General features: G+C 41.3%; 1 protein-coding gene across 1 annotated transcript in view; it reads left to right on the forward strand.

Annotated features, from left to right (window-relative positions):
* The window catches only part of PARD3B (par-3 family cell polarity regulator beta), a 1,151,446-nt gene extending 1,130,066 nt beyond the window's left edge, over nucleotides 1-21,380 (forward strand). Inside the window, exon 23 of the mRNA XM_061382241.1 lies at nucleotides 18,354-21,380. Within this exon, the coding sequence (XP_061238225.1) occupies nucleotides 18,354-18,711 (358 nt within the window). The 3' untranslated portion in view covers nucleotides 18,712-21,380. The remainder of the gene's footprint in view (nucleotides 1-18,353) is intronic.
* Nucleotides 21,381-23,538: the final 2,158 nt, after the last annotated feature.

Here is a 23,538-nt window from a genome sequence, read left to right on the forward strand (position 1 = left end):
ATCATAGCTTCTACCTCTCTTGGGCATGTGTGTCTTGTATGAAAGCCATCCATCATGTGTATGCAAGTGGAGACAAAGTTGGGAAGCACTGAGACAGAGGGGAACTGGACCTCCCCTCTACCTCTGGCTCGTGTTCACCAGTCCTCAAGCCTAGGCACGTGAAACGGGTGATCACACCAGCTTTTCACTTTGGACATTGTCTCCATAAAGTGCTATGTAATATTTTAGACTCTCTGTACCATAATTTTAAATGCATAAAGATGCTCCTAGATTATCGTGTTTCTGACAGAAACATTTTTTTTTCCTGTACCAAATTAATAACAGTTCTTATAACTGATTTTGGGGGTCATATTTTTTCGTTCTTTCTATTGAAGTGTAGTTGATTTACAGTATTGTGCTATTGTTCTTCAGCCTCTCAGTCATGTCCAACTCTTTGCGACCCCATGAAATGCAGCATACCAGGCTTCCCTGTCATTCACTATTTCCCAGAGTTTGCGCAAACTCATGCGCATTGAATTGGTGATGCCATCCACCCATCTCATCCTCTGTCATCCCCTTCTCCTCCTGTCTTCAATCTTTCCTAGCATCAGGGTCTTTTCCAGTGAGTCAGCTCTTCGCATTGGGTGGCAAAAATATTGGAGCTTTAACATTAGTCCTTCCAATGAATATTCGGGGTTGATTTCCTTTAGGACTGACTGGTTTGATCTCCTTGCAGTCCAAGGGACTCTCAAGAATCTTCTCCAACACCATAGTTCAAAAGCATCAATTCTTCACCACTCAGCTTTCTTTATGGTCCAGTTCTCATATCCATACATGACTACTGAAAAAAACCATAGCTTTGACTATGCAGAGCTTTGTCAACAAAGTGCTGTCTCTGCTTTTTAATATGCTGTCTAGGTTTGTCATAGCTTTTCTTCCAAGGAGTAAGTGTTGTGTTAGCTGCAGGTATAGAGCAAAGTGATACAGTTAAACATCAGTTCAGTTCAGTCGCTCAGTCGTGTCTGACTCTTTGCAACCCCATGAACCACAGCACTCCAGGCCTCCCTGTCCATCACCAAATCCCAGAGTCCAACCAAACCCATGTCCATTGAGTCGGTGATGCCATCCAACCATCTTATCCTCTGTCATCCCCTTCTCCTCCTGCCCTCAATCTTTCCCAACATCAGGGTCTTTTCAAATGAGTCAGCTCTTCACATTAGGTGGCCAAAGTATTGGCATTTCAGCTTCAACATCAGTCCTTCCAATGAACACCCAGGACTGATCTCCTTTAGGATGGACAGCTTGGATCTCCTTGCAGTCCAAGAGACTCTCAAGAGTCTTCTCCAACACCCCAGTTCAAAAGCATCAATTCTTCAGTGCTTAACTTTCTTTATAGTCCAACTCTCACACCCATACATGACCACTAGAAAAACCATAGCCTTAACTAGATGGACCTTTGTTGACAAAGTAATGTCTCTGCTTTTTAATATGCTGTCTAGGTTGGTCATAACTTTCCTTCCCAGGAGTAAGCGTCTTTTAATTTCATGGCTGCAGTCACCATCTGCAGTGATTTTGGAGCCCAGAAAAATAAAGTCAGCCCCTGTTTCCACTGTTTCCCCATCTATTTGCCATGAAGTGATGGGACCAGATGCCATGATCTTAGTTTTCATTTACACATATATATTACTATACATATTTTTTCAGATTCTTTTCCATTATAGGTTATTATATGGAATATAGTTCCCTGTGCCTTACATAAACCTTCTTTATCTTTTTTATACATAGTAGTGTGTCTGTTAATCCTATACTCCTAATTTATCCCCCTCCCTTACCCTTTGGTAACCATAAATTTGTTTTCTATGTCTGAGTCTATTTCTGTTTTGTAAACAAGTTCATTTGTATAATATTTTTAGATTCCATATATAAGCAATATCATATATGTCTTTTTCTGTTGTATTCCTTTTTCTTTTTTGTGTGTATATCTATCATCAGTATTTGGTTTGTGGTTACCATGAGGTTTTCATACAGCAGTCTGTATATATATTTGATTATTTTAAGTTTCTGATCTCTTAATTTCAAGTGCATTTTAAAACCCTGCATTTATACTCTCTCTGTTTATTATTACTGTTTTATTTTATATCTGAATTGGTTTGTGTATCCTTTAACTGCTTATTGCAGATACAGATAATTTTACTACTTTTGTCTTCTAACCTGCCTACTAGCTTTGTGTCTAGATGGCTTCCTATGTTTCTGTATGTTTGCCTTTATTAGTAAGCTTTTTTGTTTCATAGCTTTCTTGTTTCTACTTGTTTTCTTTTTTGCCTTGAGAAGTTCCTTTAACGTATGTTGTGAGGCTGGTTTGGTGGTACTAAACTCTTAGCTTGTGCTTGTCTGTAAAACTTTTGATTTCTCAATCAATTTTGAACAAGAGCCTTGCTGGGTAGAATATTCTTGATTGTAGGTTTTTCCCTTTCATTACTTTAAATATATTATGCCACTCCCTTCAGGTCTGCAAAGTTTCTGCTGAAAAATCAGCTGATAGCTTTATAGGTGCTCCCCTATATGATATTTATTACTTTTCCCTTGTTGCTTTTAATCTCCATTTATTTTTTGTCACTCTTTAAATTACAATGTATCTTGATGTGTTCCTCTTTGGATTAATCCTGCGGGAGACCAGGGTCCCACTAGTCCAAGAGTAGGGTCTGGCCTTCTGTTGGCAGACTCAGCCTGCTGACTGAGAGATCCTAGTTTTCTTGCTTCTGCTGTCTGCCCCCTTGGTGGGTGAGGCTGGTCTAGAGGCTTCCTGGTGGGAGGGGCCTGTGCCTGCCCACTGGTGGGTAGAGCTGGGTCTTGACTCTCTGGTGGTCAGGACTGTGTCTAGAGGCATGTCTAGAGATGGCTATGGGCTCAAGAAGCCTTTAGGCAGCCTGGCCCCTCCCAGTTAATTGTCTGACCTGAGGCTTTTGGGTGGGTCAGGTCTTGGCACTAATGAGCCAAAATGGCAGTTGCCAGGATTGTTCACACCATTGAATGTTCCCAAATATGTCTGTCACCAGAATTTATGTCTCTAGGCTGAGCTTCAACTGCTTCCACACCGCCCCGCCACCCCCAAAACCACCTCTCCAGGAGACCCTCCAAAACCAGGAGATGGGTCTCACCCAGGCTCCTATAAAGTAGCTGCTTTTGTCCATGTGAGATTTTGCATGTGCCTTTAAAAGTTTCTGTTTCCCCCAGTCCTGTGGGGCTCCTGCAATTAAGCCCCACTGGCCTTCACAGCCAAATGTTCTAGGGGGCTCATCTCCCTGATGCTGGATCCCTGGGCTGGGGAACCCAACTTTGGGCTCAGAACTCTCCCTCCTGTGGGAGAACCTCTGCAATATAGTTATTCTCCAGTGTGAGGGTCTCTCACCTGGGGGAGACCTCCTACCGTCTCATTGTGGTTTCTTCTCTATGGTTTTAGCTGTAGAAGATCTTTTCTGGTAGGTGGCAGTCTTTTTCACTGATGGTTGTTCTGTGTTGTGATTTTGATGTGCCCATGAGAAGAGGTCTTTCTACTCCACCATCTTATCTGCTCTTTCTTAACTGACTCTTGAGTAAATACACTTAATATGAACCAGTTCATCAGTCATGTTGACCTCACTAGTAAGTCAAGGCAATTAAATTTGAGTGCAAGACTCATTAAGCACCTACTATGATTCAAGTTGGGACTTCCCTGGTAGCTCAGATGGTAAAGTGTCTGCCTATAGTGCAGGAGACCCGAGTTCAATCCCTGGGTCGGGAAGATACCCTGGAGGAGGAAATGGCAACCCACTCCAGTATTCTTGCCTGGAAAATCCCATGGACGGAGGAGCCTGGTAGGCTACAGTCAGTCCATGGGGTCGCAAAGAGTCAGACACGACTGAGCAACTTCACTTTCATTTTCATGATTCAAGTACTATGCATAAAAGAAGAGATAAGGCTGTCTACTTTTGTTCTTGGCAAGAAAGACAAATATCAGATCAGATCAGTCGCTCAGTCGTGTCCGACTCTTTGCGACCCCATGAATCGCAGCACGCCAGGCCTCCCTGTCCATCACCAATTCCCAGAGTTCACTGAGACTCACGTCCATCGAGTCAGCGATGCCATCCAGCCATCTCATCCTCTGTCGTCCCGTTCTCCTCCTGCCCCCAATCCCTCCCAGCATTAGGGTCTTTTCCAATGAGTCAACTCTTTGCATGAGGTGGCCAAAGTACTGCAGTTTCAGCTTTAGCATCAGTCCTTCCACAGAAATCCCAGGGCTGATCTCCTTCAGAATGGACTGGTTGGATCTCTTTGCAGTCCAAGGGACTCTCAAGAGTCTTCTCCAACACCACACTTCAAAAGCATCAATTCTTCGGCGCTCAGTCTTCTTCACAGTCCAACTCTCACATCCATACATAACCAGAGGAAAAACCATAGCCTTGACTAGACGAACCTTTGTTGGCAAAGTAATGGCTCTGCTTTTGAATATGCTATCTAGGTTGGTCATAACTTTCCTTCCAAGGAGTAAGCATCTTTTAATTTCATGGCTGCAGTCACCATCTGTGGTGATTTTGGAGCCCAGAAAAATAAAGTCTGACACTGTTTCCCCATCTATTTCCCATGAAGTGGTGGGACCGGATGCCATGATCTTCGTTTTCTGAATGTTGAGCTTTAAGCCAACTTTTTCACTCTCCACTTTCACCTTCATCAAGAGGCTTTTGAGTTCCTCTTCACGTTCTGCCATAAGGGTGGTGTCATCTGCATATCTGAGGTTATTGATATTTCTCCCAGCAATCTTGATTCCAGTTTGTGTTTCTTCCAGTCCAGCGTTTCTCATGATATACTCTGCATATAAGTTAAATAAACAGGGTGACAATATACAGCCTTGACGTACTCCTTTTCCTATTTGGAACCAGTCTCTTGCTCCATGTCCAGTTCTAACTGTTGCTTCCTGACCTGCATACAAATTTCTCAAGAGACAGATCAGGTGGTCTGGTATTCCCATCTCTTTCAGAATTTACCACAGTTTATTGTGATCCACACAGTCAAAGGCTTTGGCATAGTCAATAAAGCAGAAATAGATGCTTTTCTGGAACTCTCTTGCTTTTTCCATGATCCAGCGGATGTTGGCAACTTGATCTCTGGTTCCTCTGCCTTTTCTAAAACCACCTTGAACATCTGGAAGTTCACAGTTCACGTATTGCTGAAGCCTGGCTTGGAGAATTTTGAGCATTACTTTACTAGCATGTGAGATGAGTGCAATTGTGCGGTAGTTTGAGCATTCTTTGGCATTGCCTTTCTTTGGGATTGGAATGAAAACTGACCTTTTCCAGTCCTGTGGCCACTGCTGAGTTTTCCAAATTTGCTGGCATATTGAGTGCATCACTTTCACAGCACCATCTTTCAGGATTTGGAATAGCTCAACTGGAATTCCATCACCTCCACTAGCTTTGTTCGTAGTGATGCTTCCTAAGGCCCACTTGACTTCACTTTCCAGGGTGTCGGCTCTAGGTCAGTGATCACACCATCGTGATTATCTGGGTCGTGAAGATCTTTTTTGTACAGTTCTTCTGTGTATTCTTGCCATCTCTTCTTAATATCTTATGCTTCTGTTAGGTCCATATCATTTCTGTCCTTTATCGAGCTCATCTTTGCATGAAATGTTCCCTTGGTATCTCTGATTTTCTTGAAGAGATCCCTAGTCTTTCCCATTCTGTTGTTTTCCTCTATTTCTTTGCATTGATCGCTGAAGAAGGCTTTCTTATCTCTTCTTGCTATTCTTTGGAACTCTGCATTCAGATGTTTATATCTTTCCTTTTCTCCTTTGCTTTTTGCTTCTCTTCTTTTCACAGCTATTTGTAAGGCCTCCCCAGACAGCCATTTTTCTTTTTTGCATATATAACAACCCATTTACAGCCATTCTAAGTTGGACCTTTTTTTTTTTAGCCCACCATCCCTCGCTCCTTCTTTAAAACTTAGAGTCCAGTCTTATCTCAAGCCTTATCAATATCTACTTCTCAATGAGAGTCCACATTCTCCTTTCATCTCTCTACCTACCTACTATTTCCAACTCCTACACACATCTGACCGTCTATAGTTACCAAGTATGTTTGTGGGTTTTCTCTTTACTTTAAACTCTCTTGAACGAACTCCGTATACGTTTATGGAGCAGCTGTGATGTGCAGAGCTGTGTGGTAAGCTCTGAGAGAGATCACTAGATACATGAGACTTGGTTCCTTCCTTCAAGATCTTGGTGCTTCAGCACAGTGTATACCCAGCCTGAGGCAGGGCAACAGGCAGATGAGGTGAGAATGAACTACTGCAGTGAATCCAGAGGAGAGAGATTTTCTTTGCAGTTGTTCCAGAAATGGAGATGCAGTAGGGAGATGAGAAGATTCAAAGTTACTCGTGCCTATACATCTATCCCAGGGGCTCACGTCTCTTCATCTGTTCCAGTAAGTATAGCCATCTCATTCCTAGCTAAAAATTTTGCCAGTGACTCAGTCCTTCTAATACTGAGCCCTTTCCCTCAAAGGATTATCCTCATAGGTGTAGAAGCATTCAGTCCCTCCTTCCATAAAATTAAGACAGTCGGTACCCAAGAGCTGCCATCTGACCCACTCTGCTGGTGTTCACTCATTAAGTTGTGTCCGACTATTCGCAACCCTATGGACTACAGCATACCAGGCTCCTCTGTCCTCCACTATCTCCCAGAGTTTGCTCAGATTCATGTACTTGAGTTGGTGATGCTATCTAACCATCTCATCCTCTGCTGCCCCATTCTTTCCCCTTCAGTCTTTCCCAGCATCAGTGTCTTTTCCAATGAGTTGGCTCTTCACATCAGGTGGCCAAAGTATTGGAGCTTCAGTGTCAGTCCTTCCAATAGATATTCAGGACTGATATCCATTAGGATTGACTAGTTTGATCTCCTTGCTGCTCAGGAGGCTTCTCCAGCACCACAATTAGAAAGCATCAGTTCTTTGTCACTCAGCCTTCTTTATAGTCCAACTCTCATATTTGTACAAATTTTCCAATCAAAATCCGAATCCTTTGGGTCTCCAGAAATGACCCTAATCAAAAATAAAATAGAAAAGAAAACATAGTTTAAATTTGGGAAAAAATAAGTAAAATTTTTCAAATATCGATATTGTCATGACAGCTTTTGCAAAGAGTAAAGAAAGCAAATATAGACATGTTCTTCTTAATGGCTCCTGGGTGAGGTTTTGAATTAAAAGTCTTATAGGAAAATTAATAACACATATGAATAAAAATCATAGGAGTGATGTGAAAAATGAGGGGTCTTAAAGCGCTGATACATTTGCATTTGGATCCTTGTTTTCATTAAAATCTTCAAAGAAAGCTGCCCCTGGATTCCTCAAAGTTGGCTCAAAACATGCAGCATTAGTCACTATGATAAGCTTTTCTTTGGCCCCAGAATATATTGCATTTTGTGCTTCCCTATAGATACTAAATGTCACTCAAATAAAGGTACTATGAAAAGGGAAACCCAAGACTAACTGAGATAAAATATCAGGTCCCTATTCCACTTCCTTTATTCTATCAAATTCTGTAGTTAATAATCTGGGCATTTTTTTCTTGCAAATTTTTTTTTTAATTTTATATTGGGGTATAGTTGATTAACAATTTTGTGTTAGTTTCAGGTGTAGAGCAGAATGATTCAGTTATATATGCATGTATCTATTCTTTTTCAAATTCTTTTCCCATTTAGGTTATTAAAGAATACTGAGTACCCTGTGTTATACAGTAGGTCCTTGTTAATTATCTATTTTAAATATATTAATGTGTATATGTCAATCCAAAACTCCCAATTTATTCCCCCCACCACCATCTTTCCCCTTTAGTAACCATAAGTTTGTTTTCTAAGTCTGTGAAGCTGTTTAAATGAGTTCATTTGTATCCTTTTTTTTTTTTTAGATTCCACATGTAGGTGATATCATATGATATTTGTCGTTCTCTGTCTGACTTACTCTGACACTTAGTATGGTAAACTCTAGGTCCGTCCATTTTGCTACAAATGGCATTATTTCGTTTTTAATGGCTGAGTAATATTTCATTGTATATATGTACTAAATCTTCTTTGTCAGTGGACAAATCTTCTTTGTCAATGTCATTTGTCTAAATGTCAATGGACATTTAGATGCTTCCGTATCTTGGCTATTATAAACAGTGCTGCAGTGAACATTGCGAGGTATGCATGTATCCCTTTGAACAAAGGTTTTTTCCAAATATATGCCCAGAAGTGGGATTGCTGAATATTAATTTAAAAATAAAGCTAAAGTAGGTAGTTTTATTTTGAGATTTAAAGGAACTTCTGTACTGTTCTGCATAGTGACTGTAGCAGTCTACATTCCCATCAACAGTGTAGGAGGGCTCCCTTTTCTCCACACCCTCTCCAGTATTTATTTCTAGACATTTTAATGATAACCATTCTGACTGGTGTGAGGGGATATCTCACTGTAGCTTTGATTTGCATTTTCCTAATGGCAACCCACTCCAGTGTTTTTGCCTGGAGAATCCCAGGGACAGGGAAGCCTGGTGGGCTGCTGTCTATGGGGTCACACAGAGTCAGACACGACTGAAGCGACTTCACAGCAATGATTAGTGATGTTGAGCACCTTTTCATGTGCATCTAGGCCATCTAAATGTCTTCTTTGCAAAAATCTTTATTTAGGTCTTATGCCTATCTTTGACTGGCTTGTTTTATTGACATTGAGCTACATGAGCTGTTAGTAAATTTTGGAGATTAATCCTTATCAGTCACATTTTTTGCAAATATTTTCTCCCTTTCTGTGGGTTGTATTTTCATGTTTTTAAATGGGTTCCTTTGCTGTGCAAAAGCTTTTGAGTTTAATTGGGTCACATTTGTTTTTGTTTTTATTCCCAATATTCTAGGATGGGGACCAAAAAAAGATTTTTGCTATAATTTACGTTAAGGAGCGTTCTGAATTTGTTTTTCTCTAAAAGATTTATAATAGTATCAGTCTTACATTTAGATCTTTACTTCATTTTGAGTTTATTTTTGTGTATAGTCTTAGAAACATTCTAATTGCGTTATTATACAGGTAGCTGCCCAGTTTTCCCAGCACCATTTAAGAGAGAGTCTTTTCTCCATTGTACGGTCTTGCTTCCTTTGTTGTAGAGTAATTGACCATATGTGTGTGGGTTTATTTCTGGTCTTTCAATACTGCTCCATTGATCGGTATTTCTGTTTTTGTGTCAGTACCATACTGTTTTGATTACTGTTGCTTTGTAGTATTTTCTGAAGTCAGCAGCCTGATTACTCCAGGTCCATTTTTCTTCCTCAAGATTGCCTTGGCTCTTCAGTTTCTCATTTCCATTGTTGTTGTTCAGTCACTAATTCATATCTGACTCTTTGTGACCCCATGAACAGCAGCACTTCAGGCTTCTGTGTCCCTCACTGTCTCCCAGAGTTGACTCAAACTCATGTATATCGAGTCAGTGATGCCATCTAACCATCTCATCCAGTCAGCAGCTTTTCCTCCCGTCCTCAGTCTTTCCCAGTTTCAGACTCTTTTCCAATGAGTCAACTCTTTCCATGGGGGGCCAAAGTATTGGAGCTTCAGCTTCCACAGAAGTCCTTCCAATGAATATTCAGGGTTGATTTTCTTTAGGATTGACTGGTTTGATCTCCTTGCTGTCCAAGGGACTCTCAGGAGTCTTCTCCAACACCACAGTTCCAAAGCATTCTTTAGTGCTCAGCCTTTCTTATGGTCCAGCTCTCATATCTGTACATGACTACTGGAAACACCATTGCTTTGACTGTATAGACTTTTGTCTACAAAGTGATATCTCTGCTTTTTAATACACTGTCTAGGTTTGTCACAGCTATTCCTCCAAGAATCAAATGTCTTTTAATTTCATGGCTGTAATCACCACCTGCAGTGATTTTTGAGCCCAAGAAAATAAAATCTGTCACTGTTTCTATTTTTTCCCCATCTATTTGCCATGAAGTTATGAAACCAGATGCCATGATCTTAGTTTTTTATATGTTGGGTTTTAAGCCAACTTTTTCACTCTCCTCTTTCACCCTTGTCAAGAGGTTCTTTAGTTCGTCTTTACTTTCTGCCATTAGAGTAGTGTGATCTGCATGTCTGAGGTTGTTGATATTTCTCCAACAATCTAGATCCCAGCTTGTAATTCATCCGGCTGGGCATTTCACATAATCTACTCTGTATATAAATTGAATAAGCAGAGTGACAATATACATCCTTGACATACTCCTTTCCCAGTTTTGATCAGTCTGTTATTCCATGTCCAGTTCTAACTGTTGCTTCTTGACCCATGTACAGGTTTCTCTGGTGGCAAGTAAGGTTGTCTGGTATTCCTATCTCTTGAAAAATTTCCACAGTTTGTTATGATCCACACAAAGTATTTACCATAGTCAATGAAGCAGAAGTAGATGATTTTTCTGGAATCAGTTCAGTTCAGTTAGTCATGTCAGACTCTTTGCGAACCCATGGACTGCAGCATGCCAGGCCTCCCTGTCCATCACCTACTCCCAGAGTTTATTCAAATTCATGTCCATTGAGTTGGTGATGCCATCCAACCATCTCATCCTCTGTTGTCCCCTTCTCCTCCTGCCTTCAATCTTTCCCAGCATCAGGGTTTTTTCCAATGAGTCAGTTCTTCTCATGAGGTGGCCAAAGTATTGGAGTTTCAGCTTCAGCATCAGTCCTTTCAATGAATATTCAAGACTGATTTCCTTTAGGATGGACTGGTTGGATCTCCTTGCAGTCCAAGGGACTCTCAAGAGTCTTCTCCAACACCACAGTTCAAAAGCATCAATTCTTCAGTGCTCAGCTTTCTTTATAGTCCAACTCTCACATCCATACATGACCACTGGAAAAACCATAGCCTTGACTAGACAGACCTTTGTTGGCAAAGTAATGTCTCTGCTTTTTAATATGCTGTCTAGGTTGGTCATAGCTTTTCTTCCAAGGAGCAAGCATCTTTTAATTTCATGGCTGCAGTCACCATCTGCAGTGATTTTGGAGCCCCAAAACATAAAGTCTGTCACTATTTCCACTGTTTCCCCATCTGTTTGCCATGAAGTGATGGGACCAGATGCCATGACCTTAGTTTTCTGAATGTTGGGTTATAAGTCAACATTTTCATTCTCCTCTTTTACTTTCATCAAGAGGCTCTTTAGTTCTTCTTCACTTTCTGCCATAAGGGTGGTATCATCTGCAAATCTGAGGTTATTGCTATTTCTCCTGGCAGTCTTGATTCTAGCTTGTGCTTCATCCAGTCCAGCATTTCTTATGATGTACTCTGCATATAAGTTACCCTTGCTTTTTCTATGATCTAATAAATGTTGGCAATTTGGTCTCTGGTTTCTCTGCTTCTTCTAAATCCAGCTTGTACAACTGGAAGTTATCCGTTATACTGTTGAAACCTAGCTTGAAGGATTTTGAGCATTAACTTGCTAGTGTGTGAAATGAATGCAGATGAATGGTAGTTTAAACATTCTTTGCATTGTCTTTCTTTGGGATTGGGATGAAAACTGACCTTTTCCAGTCCTGTGGCCACTGCTGAGTTTTCTAAATTTGCTGGCATATTGAGTGCACCGTTTTAACAGCATCATCTTTTGAAATAGCTCAGCTGGAATTCCATCACTTCCACTAGCTTTGTTCATAATAATGCTTCCTAAGGTCTACTTGAATTAACACTCCAGGATGTCTGGCTCTAAGTGAGTGACTATACCACTGTGGTTATCTGGATCATTAAGATCGTTTTTGTATAGTTCTTCTGTTCTTGCCCCCTCTTCTTAATCTCTCTGCTTCTGTTAGGTCCTTGCTGTTTCTGTCCTTGTTTGTGCCCATCTTTGCATGAAATATTCCCTTGGTAGCTCCAATTTTCTTGAGATCTCTAGTCTTTCCCATTCTATTGTTTTCCTCTATTTCTTTGCATTGTTCACGTAAGAAGGCGTTCTTCTCTCTCCTTGCTATTCCCTGAAACTCTGCATTCAGTTGGCTATATCTTTCCCTTTCTCCTTTGCCTTTCACTGCTTTTCTCAGCTATTTGTAAGACCTTCTTAGATAGCCATTTTGCCTTTTTGCATTTCTTTTTCTTTGGGATGATTTTGGTCACCACCTCCTGTATGCTGTTACAAACTTCTGTCCACAGTTCTTCAGGCACTTTACCTACCAGATCTTATCCCTTGAATCTATTCATCACCTCCACTGTATAATCATAAAGGCTTTTATTTAGGTCATACTGAATGGTCTAGTGATTTTCCCCCCTTTCTTCAATTTAAGCCTGAATTTTGCAATAAGGAGCTCATGATCAGAGCCACAGTCAGCTCCAGGTCTTCTTTTTGCTGACTTTATAGAGCATTTCCATCTTCAGTTGCAAAGAATATAATCAGTCTGATTTCAGTGTTGACCTTTTGGTGATGTTCATGTATAGAGTCATCTCTTGTGTTGTTGGAAGAAGGTGCTTACTATAAGCACTGTGTTCTTTTGGCAAAACTCTGTTAGCCTTTTCCCTGCTTCATTTTGCACTCCAAGGCCAAAGCTTCCATACAAAGTGTAAAATTCTTTGTTCTACTTCTCTGAAAAATGCCATTGGTAATTTTATAGGGATTGCATTGAATCTATAAATTTCTATGGATATTGTAGTCACTTTGATAATATTGATTCTTTCAGTCCAAGTGTATGGCATAGCTTTTTTATCAGATTGTGTCATCTTTGATCTCTTTCATCAGCGTCTTGTAGTTTTCAGAGTTCAAGTCTTTTGCTTCCTTAGGTAGGTTTATTCCTAGATGTTTTATTCTTTTTGATGTGATTATGAATGGGATTGTTTCTTTAACTTCTCTTTCTTATCTTTCCTTGTTAGTGTATAGGAATGCTTTAGATTTCTGTTTATTAATTTTATATCTTGCAATTTTACTGAATTCATTGATGAGCTCTAGGAGTCTTCTGGTACCATCTTTAAGATTTTCTATGTATAATATCATGTCACTTACAAACAGTAACAGTTTTACTTCTTGCCCAGTTTGGATTCCTTTTATTTCTTTTTTTCCTCTGATTGTCAGGGCTAGGACTTCCAAAACTATGTTAAATAAAAGTGGTGAGTGGACATTCTTGTCTTCTTTATGATCTTGGAGGGAAGGCTTTCAGCTTTTCACCATTGACGATGATGCTGGTTATGTTGTTGTTGTTCAGTCACTAAGTTGTGTCCAACTCTTTTCAACCCCATGGACTGCAGCATGCCAGCCTTCCTTGTCCTTCACTATCCAAAGTTTGCTCAGATTCATGTCCACTGAGGCAATGATGCTATCTAACCATCTCATCCTCTGCCACCCTGTTCAACTCCCACCCTCAGTATTTCCCAGAATCAGGGCTTTTTCCAATGAGTCAGCTCTTCACATCAGATAGCCACAGCATTGGAGCTTCAGCATCAGTCCTTCCAGTGAATATTCAGGGTTGATTTCCTTTAGGATTGACTGGTTTGAAGCTAGCTTTTTCATTCTCCTCTTTCACATTCATCAAGAGGCTCTTTAGTTACTCTTCACTTTCTGCCATCAAGGTGGTGTCATATGCATATCTGAGGTTGTTGATATTTTCTCTCAGCAGTTTTGATTCCAACTTATGATTCATCCAGCTTGGCATTTCACATGATGTACTCTGCACATAAGTTAAATAAAGAGGGTAACAATATACAGCCTTGTGGTACTCCTTTCCCAATTTTGAACCAGTCAGTTGTTCCATGTCTGGGTCTGTGTTGCTTCTTGACCCACATACAGGTTTCTTAGGAGAAAGGTAAGGTGATCTGGTATTCCTATCTCTTTAAGAATTTTCCACAGTTTCTTGTGATTCACACAAAGGCTACAGGTTTGTCATGCACAGCCCTCATTATGTTGAGGTATGTCCCCTCTTGGCCACTTTCTGGAGAGTTTTTATTGTAAATGGGTATTGAATTTTGTCAAAAGATTTTTCTGCTTCCTTTGAGATGATCATATGGTATTTATTCTTCAATTTTTTAGTATGGTGTATCACACTGATTTGTGGATACTGAAAAATCCTTGCATCCCTGCGATAAATCCCTATTGATCATGGTGTATAATCATCTTAATGTACTATTGAATTTGGTTTGCTAATATTTTGTTGAGGATTTTTCTATCTATGTTCATCAGTGATATTGGCCTATAATTGTGTGTGTGTGTGTGTGTGTGTGTGTCCATGTGCATATTATCTTTGCCTGCTTTTTGTATCAGGGTGATGGTAGACTCAGAATGAGTTTAGGAGTATTCCTCCCTCTGTAATTTTTTGGAATAGTTTCAGAAATATTAAGTATTAACTCTTCTCTAAATGTTTGATAGACTTCACCTGTGAATCCATCTGGTCCTGGACTTTAATTTGTTTGGAATTTTTTAATCACAATTTCGATTTCAGTACTTACAATTGGTCTGTTCATATTTTCTATTTCTTCCTAGTTCAGTTTTGGGAGATTGTACCTAAGAATTTGTCCGTTTCTTCTAGGTTGTTCATTTTATTGGCATATAGTTGTTTCCAGTTGTCGTATGATTCTTTGTGTTTCAGTGGTGTCCATTATTTCTTTTTCATTTCTAATTTTATTGATTTGAGCCCTCTCTCTTTTCTTCCTAGTGAGTCTGGCTTAAGATTTATCAATTTTGTTTACCTTTCAAAAGAGCCAACTTTTAGTTCCATTTATCTTTGCTATTATTTTCTTTGTCTCTATTTCATTTCTTTCTGCTCTGATCTTTATATTTTTCCTTCTGCTAACTTTGGATTTTGTTTGCTCTTCTTTCTCTAATTGCTTTAGGTATTCTTTATTTGAGATTTTTCCTGTCTCCTCGGGTACAATGGTATTGCTAAAACCCATAGGTTTTAGATTGTCATGTTTTCATCTGTCTATACGTATTTTTTTATTTCCATCTTGATTTCTTCAGTGATTCACTGGTTGGTTAGTAGCATATTGTTTTGCCTCCATGTGTTGTTGTTTTCCTTTCTTTTTTTTTTTTTCTCTGTGTCCTGGTGTGCATGAGACCATGTCTACACCAAAAGTGGAGTCTTGCTTCCCCTGCTACTGCTACTGCTGCTGCTAAGTCGCTTCAGTCATGCCTGACTCTGTGTGACCCCATAGACGGCAGCCCACCAGGCTCCGCCGTCCCTGGGATTCTCCAGGCAAGAACACTGGAGTGGGTTGCCATTTCCTTCTCCAATGCGTGAAAGTGAAAAGTGAAAGGGAAGTCACTCAGTCGTATCTGACTCTTAGCGACCCCATAGACTGCAGCCCACCAGGCTCCTCCATCCATGGGATTTTCCAGGCAAAAGTACTGGAGTGGGGTGCCATTGCCTTCTCCCTAGTCTTATGGAATTCCTGTGATCAAACCCCACTGGTCTTCAGAGCCAGATTCTCTGGGGGCTTTTCCTCCCATTGCTAGACCTAGACCAGCCCCAGCTGATGTGGGGCTCAAAACTCCTTGGGAGAATTTCTGCAATATAATTAATTTCCAGTTTGTGGGTTGCCTACCTACCAGGTATGGGCCTTGATTTTATCATGATTACATGCCTCCTACCATCTTGTTGTATCTTCTTCTTTTTCTTTGGATGTAGGATATCTTTTCTGGCCAGTTCCAGTGATTTATTTTTTATCGATGGTTATTCTGCAAGTTAGTTGTGATTTTGGTATCTTCATAAGACCAGGTGAGCTCATGTCCTTCTACTCTGCCATCTTATCTCCCTAAAAACTTTTGTTTTAAATATGTGTGTGTGCACACACAATATTTGCAATCACTGAGAAGTTCTAGTAAAAGCCAATCCTCAATTTTGAGCAAAGAGTTTTTATAAACAACAGCAACCCACTCTCCCACCACCGAAGAAAGAAAAATCCTTCCAGCACTCTTTGAACCTTAAAGAGTGTTTTTATAGGCCAGCTCATTGTTTGTCTTCTCTCTGAAAAATTAGAAAGGATAACTGCTTTGATGAGTTCTACAGAAAAAGACAATTTCCATGATTTCATTTCTTGACAAAGAACAGCTACCTCACTTGGTTTCTGCCACATGTAAGCAAATTCCCAGATGTAAAATCTCCCCTCAGAGGAAGCAATGTGAGTCCGCAAAACTGTCTTGAATTCTTCCCCCAGATTCCCCTGGCCATGCAAGGTGACCAAGTGGCAGGGCGAGGCGTGGGAGAAGAGGCTTGACCGTGTGCACGCAGCCTGTGCGGTGGCTGTGGCTATCAGGGTGGCTTCTGCCCTGTCACCGCTTGATCTGGCTAGTCTCTCCACCAAAAAAAAAAAAAAAAACAATGCCTGCCTGTCTTTTATAATATTCTGTTTTAAAAGAGAGAAATCTCCAGGGAGAGAACAGGACCCTAAAAGTCCAAGGCCTGGAATTCCTCCTTTCTCTCTTTCAATTTTAAACAGGAAACATTCATGCTAAGAGGGTCCGGAGGGAGCATTGATTGTATGTTCGTTTTAAGGCAGATAATGTTTGTGTGTTGCAAATGTCAGTGATTTATCCCAAGGGCTTAAAATGAGTGCAGAAAAACCACATGTTTCACTTCATGCAGAGAAATATCATCAGTAGATTCTGAGAGAAAACACAAGTTAGGGGGGCTTTTTGGGTTGTTTTTTTTTTTAAGTGTTTTGAAAATCTCTAACATGAACCAAAAGGAAGTAGAAATGAGCATAATGGGAGAGGGGGGAAGCTTAAAATATTGTACAATAAAAGATATAATGAATGCTGGAAGTTTTATAAATTAAAAAAAAATAATAACATTCTAAAGGAAAGAGAAGATGAAATCCCCATCCTTTATTTCCCAGTGCTGGGGTGACAGATTACACATTTGTGCTCTATTTGTCATGGGCAATTTAAAATAGAGCAAAGCAAACTGCACTGAATAATAACAGTTGATGCTATAATAACTTATACACAAACAATTTAATTTTTTTACCTGAAAACTCTAACTAAATTAACCCAGGCTCAAGGATCTAACTTTCATTATTATACATAGCCAAATTAAGACATAAAAAAGTAGAGAAAAATTCTATTGTTCATCCTTATGAATGTGTTCACGTGCTGCTTTCCACATGGACTCAAGCTTAGAGCTTGTCAAACCATCATTGATTGGGGAATTTACAGAGCTGTTTTCCCATCAAACTCTGCAGATTACAGGGTGATTGTGACCCTCATTGACAGTGCTTGATTAACCACAGACACCGTATTCTACAGCCCTGTCATTTCTTTCAAGTGTCCTACCAGGTTGTACTCTAACATTGGAGAGCTTTCCATTAATTGTTACTGTTGCTCTTTCCTTGAAAAAGAAATAATAAAAAGAGGAATGGTAGAAAGTGGGGAGGATTTGGGCATGATGTTAGGGAATATGTGCACAGAAGGTTTATGGGATTTTAAGAGCTGCAAACAGAACTCATCTGTTTAACCCCAGGCTAGATAAGATGCAGTCATCTGTACATTGTTTAGAGACATATTGCTTCTGTTATGGCAAATGGATCAGAAGATGCTTGTTGTCTTAGCAGAGAGATCCAGACAGGGTCGCTTTATGTTAGTGTTTATTCTTGCCCTGGACCTTTCTGTGTGCCTACTCCTGACACAGTGCAACTTAACAGCTGGTTTGACTTTTCCCAATCTGCTACCGGCTGGGTGGTACTTACTGACTTTGCAGTAGAATGGCTTCATATAAGTTATAGGTGGATAACTCCAGACTCTAGGTTGGGACTTCCTCCAGGAACTGTGGAAAGAGGGCATACTAATCTACACAGATGTGTCACAGAAGCCAACCAGAGTTAGACCAAGACTGTGGCCTGTGTAAAGAATAGCCCACAGACCAGGAGAGAAGTGAGTTCACTCCCTGGGAAGTTTATGACTCCAGATAACATGTGCATTTCTACCACCATGTCAGGATTCAGGAAGGTGGAGAAGGAACGGGGTGAACAATTCTAGTATTAACAGAGCCAAACTCAGCCTTGTTTAGGGAACTCGCTTGGTTACTAAAGGCCAACATATCAACAAGATAGAAGAATATTTCTCTCTTAGGCGCCTAACTGACATGGTGGCTTCATGGTGTAGAGGAACCAGGCTCTTTCCTTCTTCTTCTTCTGCCTTCCTCAGCATGTGGCTTTCTCCTTATGATCTTTGTTATGGCCATTCTTAGCAGACAACAGAAAGGAGGGAAGAGAAGAGGGTCTCTTTCTTCCTTTTAAGGGTATGCATCATGGCTATTCACATCCCATTGGCCAGATCCAGTCTGTGGGCACACCAGACTACACGGGACGCTGAGGGCTGTGGTCATCAGCTGGGCAGCCAGCTAGTGGTCACTGATGTGTGTCTTGTCTTCTCTTTCCAGGGGAGGACCAGCAGATCCTGTAGACTACCTGACAGCCGCGTCTCGAGGGCTCTACAAGGAAAGGGAGCTTCCCTATTACCCAGGGGCTCATCCTGTGCATCCACCCAAAGGAAGCTATCCTCGCCCCCCAGATCTGAGAGTCACAGATCTCCGGTATCCCCAGTACTACCCACCCCCGCCAGCCCCCCAGCACAAAGGACCTTTCCGACAAGATGTCCCGCCTTCCCCTCCTCAGCACCACAGAGTACCAGCCTACCCAGAAATGGGCAGACCAGGGCCCCGAGGGAGCAGCCCAGATCAGTACCCCTACCGAACCCAGGATCCTAGGCAGAAGAACCCCATGACTGCAGCCGTGTAGCTCAACACCACCAAGCTCAGCCCAGCCCAGGACGGAAGACATCCAACATCACCTTTGTTCTTCCTACACCTTAAGGCCTTCTTCCTATCGAGAATTCTCTGTGGTACAGATTAGATTTTTCTCACTGAAGCTGCAGCACTTGACCACTAATCAGAAAGAATGGAGTAGGAGTTTGGGGAGGGAAATCAGAAGGAAGAGGAAGGATAGGGTCATAAAAACAAAACTGCCTGATATTTGAAATACGTTTAGAATTGTTCAGTTCACCGAGAGTGACAATTGAACAGGCAGAGAGCAGTGGAGATCTACAGCATGGCCGCCTCTCTGGAACACAGACATGCATAGCATTGGCGTCATGGCGGGGAGAGGGGCCAGTCTCTGTCTGGGACATCATCCATTCAGAGGCTAAGCTTCGGCCACCTCCTTAAGTTGTTAAGTCTGTGAAGAGTAGCTGCAAATATGGGCATCCTAAGAGAGTAGTCTTTGCATTGAGAAAACAACAACAAACATGAAGAGTGAGCTCCTTGAAATGTTTTGTACCCAGAGGAAGGCTGCATTTATTTGTAGAATTTCTCAGGTTCTCAGTACCACTCACTTGGTATAAGCATTTCATGTTTCCTTGATTTTTATATAAAAGATGTGAATGCAGTATTAGTGTCCTGGGAGAATTCACAAAGCTAGTCAGAGCTTCCAGAAGAACTCTATGCCTAGGATCAAGGCAATCAAGTTAAAAGGCTAAAATTCCCGTGGTCCTCACCTTCCTTTCTCCCACATCCCAGGCAAGATAGCATAGAGATATCTGGCTTCAGACTCATCCCCAGATCTCCTGCTTGTCATTATTGTAACTGGGGCCTTTACTTTAAGACTCCCACTTGAGAGCTGAGATGTACTCAGGAAAGAGAGGGCCCTCTGGTTAGGTCACCCAGGAAGCAGTGCTCTGGAGATGCCAATTCTAGACTCAGTGCCAACCAGCACCATGTGCACCCAGGGTCAGGAAAGGGCTGACGGTGCTCTTTGGGAATGATAAGGAAGCAGTAGTAGTGTGTGCGTATGTGTGCGTGTGTGCGTGTGTATGAAGGTGTGTGATTACCAGTATGGAGAATGGAAAATAAAAATACTTTCTGGAAAGTTTGATGAAGAGAATAAAAAGGAAAACAACAAACAAAACAGAAGGGAAGGGAGAAGGAGCATAAAACTAAATCATTCTACATCTGCTATATTTCATTAACACGAGTCACAGCAAGACCAAGGCCAAGGTCTCCAGTTGGAAAAAGGTCTTATGGCTTTGAAAAGCTAAAACCCCACCCTCCAAAATCCATCACAATTTCTTTAGAGCTTTGCACATATATTCTACTTATTTCAACATAGATTAGAACCTCTAAACCGTGATCCAAATGAGAACACAAGAGAAGATGAGAAACAGCAAAGCATGGGAGCAGCAACTCAAATTGCTCAGTGACCCTTGCAGTCCTCTAAGCCTTTTTACATTCCTTCTTCATTCCCTCCCCCCAAAAATGCCTTGAGTTCAGTTCAGACATATTCTGTCTGAGATTAGAATACCTCTGACTGCTAGGATTTCATAAATTATAGTATTGATGTTATTGAATACATAGAGTATCTATCCTGCCCAGTTTAGTATTTTTTTAAAATTTTAAAATATAGTTCTGTTACCAAGAATGATGCAACTGCTGGGTTTAGACTTAACTAGTGTTATTTACTGAACTTAAAGAGGTATCATTTTCTAAACTACAGTTTACTTACAGCCCTCTTGAGAATAGGTTGTCGAGTTGTCTTTGGCCCTCTGTCATCTCTTTTAAGCCAGGCACCTTTAGATTCTTTGCAATTTGTTCTGAGGTTGAGGACTGGGCCCTTCTCACCTCAAGGTGGAGTGTAGGTGAGCCATAGGGTTTCCGTGCCAACAAGCTGCAAGCTGCCTTCCCTTGAGCTAAATAAACCTTCAAGAAGACAATGGTGAGATGAGAGAAGTATGATGTATTTTGAATAAAAGCCAGCTCTTCAGGATGTTCCATAGTTTAACCAAATTTCTGTAGACTACTGGATATAGCCAAGTCAGAGGTTTCCTTCTGGATTAAGGCCAAGTTCCCCTAAGGGGCAGTGATGGAAGGTGAGACACTCAGAGCAGCCCCAGTAGAAAGAATGCCCATATTTTCACCACATTGCCAGCTTGTGAGCATGGTATCTCCTGCACTAAGGCTCAAGGAAAGCTGCTCCAAGCATGGTTTTGAGTGTGTGTGTGCTCAGTCGTGTCCTACTTTGCCACCCTATGGACTGTAGCCCACCAGGCTCCTCTGTCCACGGACTTTTCCAGGCAAGAATATTGGAGTGAAGTTGCCATTTCTTCCTCCAGGGCATCTTCCTGACCCAGGGATCGAACTGGCCTCTCCTGCAGTGGCAGGTGGATTCTTTACCGCTGAGCCACGTGGGAAGCCCTTTTGTGTTGTATACACAGGCAGTAAAGCAATTGCTAATTCTGAGGGGCAGCCAAGGATGTGAATGTACTATTAAAAGTAATGGGAAAAGATTATAGCAGTTTTCTTTTCTTGCTTGAAGTATAACACATGACCTATTTGACCTTACCCAGAAGAAGCCAACATTGTGTGTATTACAGTCTTCATCAAATCGAGTAACAATAAAGAACAGCTTGAATGTAAGCTTTATAAATGCCTGTGATCCAACCCAACTGTCACCACCCAGAGGTTATGGAACTCTTTCCCAGTATTTAGAAGAACAGGTTGTTTAGAGTATTTCGAAGACCAGGATATAATCAGTGGGCTCCTAGTAGCAGGAAGTAGTTCCTGATTTATTTTTGGCCTTGGACAAACTCAGTCTCAGAATGCAAATAGCCCCCCAGGAAAAGGTGGCACTGAGAGCTTGGTGAGCTGAAAACCCACCAATGTACACCTGCCTGGCTCCTGATCTGACCACTAGGTCATCCAGAGCTTGAAGTGATGTGTTGACCCCAAGTCACTAGATATTTTAAGGAGCTCTTTTTCTGTCCCTTTTTGCAGGAGTAGAGAGATGCGAGAGAGCAGACCACAGAATGCGTTTAGATGCAGGCAAACTCAGTCCTCTACAAGGGAGAGAAGAAACACAGCGTCTCACTAACCCTTCATGGCCTTGGGCTGTGTCAGTATCACTCTTGGTATAATATTGCTTCCCCACAATATCACGTCACTGGATGAAAGGAAAGTCCAGAGTCAGGAGTATTTTCTCAAATCAACAAAAAGTGGGGGGAAATTTACTGTGAAGCTCCTTATTAGGTTTTTAGATCTGTATGTGTTGACTTCACAGTATAGTACAGAGCAAAGATCTTATAATTAACAGCACCGTCACCCCGAGGAGGAAACTCTGTGCACACGAACTGATAAAAGGAGATTCGAGACTTCACCATAGCTTGATTTTTGCCGCCAATAACAAAATTAAAACATGGTTCATTATTCCTTCCGAAGATTTATGAACTTCTTGAATGAAATCTATTTTCTGAAGGAAATCCACCTGATGAGTTTTAGAGTTGCCATGCATAGGGTTGGTATGTCCCTTCCTTTTCTTTGGAGGAGCATCTTAGCATTTCAGGGGGACAGACAGAGCTGGAGAGTTCAGTGTGGACAGCAAGGTGTGTCTATAAAATTCCCATCAGCATTAAACTCTGAAATTTACAATCAACAGCCTTCACATTGGTGCTAAATTGGGTAGACATCCTGCTGCTTTCTGAGTCCATGAGCAAAATATATCTCAGATCTAGTGCAATTAGGCAGGAGGGTGTTGGGAGTCAGAAACAGCCCACGATGGTATTTCTCTGTACTCCCAGTTCACACCGACTTAAGTGGAAATGATGCCACAATGAGACCAGAAAGAGAAGTCTCCGTAAGATATCCCTACAAAGTCACCTTTCTGATAAAAAAGAGAATGAAAGTGAGGTATCTAAAATAAGCCTAGAATCTCATATGCAGCTCAGCTTCTAAGGGGAACTCTTTCTCCCTCGTGTCCTTAAATAGTACTAGAATCTCACACAGCCTGACTTTTGAAGGTGGGCTTCACTACAGCGCAGAATGGAGAGTGAGCTAACCACCGAGACTGTCTCCTGACTCAGCTTTTTCAGAAGTGTTACGTTCCATCTATGCTGACTGCAGTGCTGTTTACTACTGGGAACATACAAACAAAACCTGCTGTTTATACAGTCACTTTTTCTAGTGTTTTCCTTTGCTTATATGATACCAAGTCTGTTCATAAGTTCTGAAGATAAATTATGTGAAATCATATTTTGGCATATGATTGAGGGTGGAGAATGAATTCTTTACAGTCTTTTTTGGATGATCCCATTTGTACCACAGAAACATTTTGGATATTGTTATATATGAATATATAAATTTTTCTTGTTTATTTTGCATTAAAATAAAGCTTTATTCAGTCAGTAAGAGAGTCCTGGTTTTCACCCACCACTGACTTGTGTTAAGATTTGATGAATGAATGGGTAGGTCTGGTCCTGCCCACCCTAGAATAGCAACGTCATAGGGCCAAGGACACAGGGAACTAGTGTCTGTCGTGTGCTGTTTTTCAGTCGATAAGTAGTGTCCACTCTTTGCAACCCCATGGCTGCTCTATCCATGGGATTTTCCAGACAAGGAAACTGGAGAGGGTTGCCATTTTCTTCTCCAGGGGATCTTCCCAACCCAGAGACAGAACCCACGTCTCCTGCATTGCAGGTGGATTCTTCACCACTGAGCCACCTGGCTAACCACATGCTGGGCTCCCCCAAAGCAGATGCTGAGATGGGAACGAGCAAGCAATGTGTTTATTTGGAAGAGCACT

Source organism: Bos javanicus, chromosome 2 (assembly GCF_032452875.1).
Source record: "Bos javanicus breed banteng chromosome 2, ARS-OSU_banteng_1.0, whole genome shotgun sequence".
NCBI lineage: Eukaryota > Metazoa > Chordata > Mammalia > Artiodactyla > Bovidae > Bos > Bos javanicus.